The sequence below is a fragment of the Vigna radiata genome, chromosome 6, assembly GCF_000741045.1.
Source record: "Vigna radiata var. radiata cultivar VC1973A chromosome 6, Vradiata_ver6, whole genome shotgun sequence".
Classification (NCBI taxonomy): domain Eukaryota; kingdom Viridiplantae; phylum Streptophyta; class Magnoliopsida; order Fabales; family Fabaceae; genus Vigna; species Vigna radiata.
The window spans coordinates 36373869-36379796 of NC_028356.1; the positions used below are offsets into that span (position 1 = coordinate 36373869).

The following is a 5928-nucleotide window of genomic DNA, read 5'->3' on the forward strand; positions in this document are numbered from 1 at the left end:
TGTTCAGTTCTGATTGAGGAAATGGCTGGAAAATGATTGAATTGGCGTGATAGTTGAGTTGTGAATAAGTCTAGTGTTCCTAGTTTGTGTTTAGTATTTTAATTATTTCTGAGTTTTGTTTTAGGGTCTTTCATTTTGTAGTTTGAGTCTTTGTTTTCATATTAGTTTTCCCTGCCGAGGAGGGCAATTTCTTTGTAAATAGTCATTGTTAATTTTGATTTGTAAACACTTATTTCTTTTGCTGCTTTTAGGATTCATTAAGTTGTTTCTAGGATTGCTTAGGTTCTTTTCTTTTCATTGTTTTTGTAAATAGAGTTTGTACTAGTTTTCTTCTTCTATTTTTTTGTTTTTCTACCTTCAATTTTCTGCTTTAATTCCTTAGACCCTTCTTTGTTCATTGCTTCTGTAAAGGTTATTTCCTTTCTAGGTTATGTTTTAAGCTGCCATTAGGAATTGTTTTTCCTTTCATCTTCCTGTTTCTATTATTAGGATTTGCATAGGTTTATAGTTACTTCTTTTCTTATCTTCTTCCCTTTTCCTTTTGTTGTTTTCTTTCGTAGAACTTTGGTTTAAGAGTTGTTTTAGGTTCTTTTATCCAGTCTTAGCTTGTATAGGTTGTATATAGTTTAGGAGATGATGTTAGACATTTCTAGGTTCATCTTAGGTTCTGTTTCATACTCTCATTCATTCTTTGCTTATTTAACTCATTTCTTAGTTTCATTTCTTTTGATTAGAACTGTTAGTTGTGTTTTCTGCTTTAGAGTCATGTAGAAGTAGTCTTAGCATTAAGTTTTTGCATCTNAGTTCAGTCCTGGCTGAATTAAGTTGTTTTTCAAATGCTGGGACTGCTGAAACTGATGTTTAAAGTTGAGAAATATGATTGTTCAGTTCTGATTGGGGAAATGGCTGGAAAATGATTTAATTAGCATGAGAGGTTGAGTTGTTAATAAATCTAGTGTTCCTAGTTTGTGTTTAGTCTTTTAATTGTTTCTGAGTTTTGTTTAGGGTCTTTCATTTTGTATTTTGAGTCTTTGTTTTCATTTTAGTTTTCCCTGCCATTGAGTGCTTACAGGCTGTCAGGTTTTCTCATTCTCTGAAAAACAATTGATGCATGATGTAATCTTTCCGAGTCACTTTACACACGTCCACTTTAGGAACTGTTAGGCTGTAGTAATGCTTTTACTTGAAAAGCATAGTAGACACAACATACTTTTGATTAATACAGACTCTTCTCTAATTTCTTCCTTACCTATTTGAAAATCTTGAGATTATGTATTTTATTATTTTTATCTGATACCTTGTTGATTTTCTATTATATATGATAAATAGAAGACAAGTGACTTTTCTTTTTNTCGTCAGTAATGTTGATTTATGTATTCCGTTATTTAAAATGATAGTATTAATTTTTGTTTTCTCCATTCTGGTTTAGATAAATTGTGTATTGTGGCCATTGTGCTTTATTTTTTTTATGTATCCTAATAGTATATTATTATTTATTAATTGCTAGTTATTGCCCTGGGTATGCTGACAACCTAAGCTCTAGAGTGCCCGGACTTTGCTTTTTAGTATAGGGTTCAAATCTCCTACTGCGACCACCTTGTGTCCAGGGTACCATCCTTGAAAGGGGTTTAACTCTACACCTTAATAGTTTGGAGGCGCCTTGCGCTATTCTCTAGAATTGTTTTGTAGGATTTTATTTTCTTGAAGATTTTTTCAAAGTGATAATATGGTAACTCATCATATATTTCAAATCCTATGAATATGCTTCTGTAGTTTGCAATTTTCCAAGTTTCTGGTATATCTATTTTAATGCGTTCTGTCATTTTATGTTTTTAAATATGAATGAGAAAATACTGTTTACTCAATAACATATGTTGACCTCTATTGCTTGAAAGAGTTATATGGTGTTGCTGCAAAATTTGAGTTTATACTATTAAAATGTTTCTTTATTTTGCTGCTTTTACTGTTAGTACTCTCAACTTTTTTTCATTAGTAAATGATACTTTTAATTGACTCTTCAAAATCTGCTCCCTCTCCAGATTTATTATTATATCTCATCGAAGATGGTTGCAATCTGAAGATATTATACTGGTTAAATTTTTACTTGATGTTATCGATTGCTCTCATGGTGTGCCATTTTTGGATGCCTCATTCAATTTGTAAAGAAAAATCTACTGGGATTAATATGAGATTTTCCACAGAAAGAAGTTCCAGTGAATTACAGACAGTGGCTTTTGAGATGCTCAGTGAAGCAATCTCAAGAGCTGGTTCATCCTTCCCTGTTGACATTTGGAGATCAATTCTGGAGGTGTATGATATTTCTGCATTTCATTTTGTAAAAGTATTAGTTGTAGGATTTTTTTGAACTAGTCTCTTTTGAAACAGGTGTTCAGGAAAACAATGGACGTCTTGGCATTAAAGCCCCCTGTTGTGGAAGATAGCGCTATGTCCAGGTAATCTGTATGTTGGAGGAACTTATTAGAAATCAATGATGAAACTCATGCGTGGTTCATACTTTGGCCATATGTCATTAATTTTATACTTTGCTGCAAGTCACATGCATCTTTTCTGTAGGTTTTACGAATCTTTTCTGTGCTGTCTACATCTTATCCTCATTGATCCAAAATGTGCAGTTCCGGATCATGTAAGTTTAAGACTTTTATTTTATTTTAATGCAAAGAGTAAAGAAATGTTATACCCCTAATCATTTTGACTTGTTTTACTTTTCCTCTAGGTGTCAGTTTTTGTTGCTGTTCTGCGAATGTTAGATAGTGAGTCTTCTACTATTAATGTCACGTCTTCAGATTCAGAGTTTAGTGATGGAGATGGATCAGCTAATGATNGTGGCAGAGTGCAGAACTCAAGGGTTAGAGTAGCTGCCATAACTTGCATACAGGTAAATTTGCAAAACTGTCTCATAACTTTAAATTGAGTCTTGCTTGAAATTTAATTGTGAAAAGTCTAGAATGAGAAACAAGTTGGTTATGATGTATTTTTTGAACAAATTAGAACCATTAACTTTACCTTTTTGTCATCAACTTCTCCATTATTTGATTGTTGTTGCTATGGTTTTGTTGGATAATTTTGAAAACCTTAGATCAGTTCAATGCAGAGATATATATGTTTACGTACATTTAATTCTTAACAGTCCATCGTAATTTGGATTTTAGATGGTAACTATGCTCAGTTTATTACAAATTAATCAACTATTTCTCTAATTATCTGCCTTTGTAAAATTATGTTCTATTTTTGTATTTCTTAACTGCTATTATTTTATTTCTTAAATTAGTTTTCCAATCTTGTATACACCCACACACACATATGATGTATTCAAAGAAGTAAAATCATTCTATATTTGAGATGGTATAGAAACTTGGTTCATATTAGTAAAAGGGTTTATGCCTAACTCAACTTGACAAAATCGATTTCAACTTTACAAAATCGATTTGTAAGGTGAGGATTACACTCTATTGATATATTATAATTTAGCGTTATGCATAGTTGATGTGAGATCTCTAACACACCTATCACGTCAATGGATGAACATCTCGAGTTTGAGATTACAACAATCCTTATGAACTTGACTAGGTTGGGTTTTAAATGACTCTGATGCCATATCAAATATTAGGGTATAATAGAATGGTTTTATTGCTATGATCACATTAGATATATATACATGATTGGAAAACTAATTTAGGAAATATAATAGCAACGTTTAACGTAATTAGATCCCTATGATTCAGGAATATAATTAGATCCCTATGATTCAGGAATATAATCATATCCCTATGATTTAGGGATATTTCTATTATACACTTTAATTATAATCTGCTAAACATGGAAGTAATAAAATATGATTGCTTATACTCCCCTCAAGTTGGTAAATATGTATTTTCCATTCCCATTATTGAAATAATGATGTCAAAGTTGTTGCTATTCAACTCCTTTGTTAATTTTTCTTTGATAAAATGTCGATCAATGTTAATGTGTTTGGTTTTATCATGTTGTATTGAATTATGGACTATGCTACTAACAAATTTGTTATCATAGTGAAGTCTCATTGGTTCATCTTGCTTTATTCTTAAGTCTTCAAAGATGATTTTCAGCCATAGTAGTTCACATATTCCTTTTGTCATTGTCCTGAACTCTGCTCAAACACGAGATCTTATTGTATTATGTTTTTTATTCTTTTAAGTTACCATATTCCCACCAAGGAAAGTACTATATCTAGTAGTTGATCTTTGATCCACAATTGACAAAAGATAGTTAGCATCTGCATATACTACTACTGGATTTACATTTCCATTTCGTTTGAACAAAATTCCCTTGCCCAAAGTCTCTTTTAGATATTGCACAATTCTTAATGCAGTCATAAGTGAATCTCCTTCGGTTGATGCATGAACTGGCTAACTAGACTCAATGCAAATGTAACATCAGGTCTAGTGGGAGACAAATGAGTTTGCCAACTAATCTGTGGTGGATTTCCTTGTCAACGATAGTGTCTTTTACATAAATTTGAATGAATCGTATGAAGATTTAAGTTTTAAAAAATTAATCTTTTACATAATAACTCCAATCTCATAGGTCTAAATAAAAGTTAGAAAAATATGAGTCAAATTTGATTCTTCCATGATTCATATATTTTTCACTAATGATTTTATTTTGATCACTTAAATATTGAAGAAAGTATTCACATAAAATTCACAAATAATTATTAGTAAGTAGCGGGTACTTGTAGTTTGGATACCTTGATACCTGTACCTGCACCATCAAAAAGCCGTTAATTAAATACTTGTATCTATTACCCGCTGATATCCATTAAAAGTACCCATTCAATATTTGTCATAGATTTTACTTGTGGATATCTACAGGTATAAATTTTTTTGTTTAGGGTTGTGAAGATGTTACTCTTTCAACTTAAGAGCTTAACAGTCCAGACATCACAATTTGAGTGTGAGTTGACCTACATGTGTGTCTATATATATATATATATATACTCCCCGAATATGAATTCTGGAAGTGTCTGTAAGTATTTGTATCTGTGTTTTGGACATAGATATGTTAGTTCAAATGATGTATCTGATCATCGAAGGAACTAATGATCTTGTCTAGTTCAAGTGTAGTTCAACTAGTACAAGCCTAGCACAATAACATTATTAATATTGTAATCATCTCAACATTGTAGTGTTCCACTTAGTATGGTAGATTTGTATGACTTTTTTTTCATATTGAACTTAATGATGTATAATATAGGTCATTACTGTTTGAAGTACGAATTTTTGTGGCAATATTATTCACCTGCGCTAATATGTGTCAACATTACTTGATGTAAAAAAACGAAATGCCAGAAGCTCAGTTTATGTAAATGGTGTACAATTCCATTGTGGTGTTAGAAACAGTGTTATTAAAACTCGGTTATGCAGTGCCATGGCGGAAACTGATGACGGTTTTGCAACCTGCCTCCCCAACTAGGTGGTGGTGAATAAGGTTTCTCATGGTGGCCCATGACAGCCACTTTTTGTATAAAGGCTGGTGGAAGTGGAATGGGTATGGTGGAAAAGGTGGGGCAGCGGCATGGAGAAGTAAGAAAGGGAGTAGCATGGAGAGGAAATCAGAGAAGAAACCCTAATTGGAGACTACTATGTTAGTTTTGTCTTTTGTTGGGTTTAAAACCCTACTGATACAGTTAAAAAAAATTGGGCCAGGCCTAATAAAAACATTCAACCTAATACCCTGAACACCCCTCTCTTCTTTAGCCACACTTCCCTTTGCCTCGCTTTTTACCGCCACCGCGAATGCAACAGATTACAAGAATGTTTTTCTTTTCAAATTATTTTGTCAAATACCACCTGCATTTTTAATTTTTTGTTTCTTCTCCATTTCTATATTTTCTGAAAGTATACCTATTTTCTAGCAATAATAATGGCC

The 5928-nt window shown here is 32.3% G+C and overlaps 1 protein-coding gene across 4 annotated transcripts in view; it reads left to right on the forward strand.

Annotated features, from left to right (window-relative positions):
• The first annotated feature begins 6 nt into the window (after nucleotides 1-6).
• The window catches only part of LOC106764112, a 12378-nt gene continuing 6456 nt past the window's right edge, over nucleotides 7-5928 (forward strand). The window contains exons 1-5 of one of the 4 annotated variants that reach the window (XM_022782588.1): nucleotides 7-2308; nucleotides 2386-2453; nucleotides 2575-2644; nucleotides 2735-2896; nucleotides 5424-5922. In XM_022782588.1, coding sequence (XP_022638309.1) covers nucleotides 1997-2308; nucleotides 2386-2453; nucleotides 2575-2644; nucleotides 2735-2896; nucleotides 5424-5441 — 630 coding nt within the window. In that variant the 5' untranslated portion in view covers nucleotides 7-1996 and the 3' untranslated portion in view covers nucleotides 5442-5922. Of the gene's footprint in view, nucleotides 2309-2385; nucleotides 2454-2574; nucleotides 2645-2734; nucleotides 2897-4871; nucleotides 4893-5423; nucleotides 5923-5928 lie in introns of those variants that run through there. The other 3 variants (XM_014647334.2, XM_022782589.1, XM_022782587.1) reach the window with 3 other exon arrangements.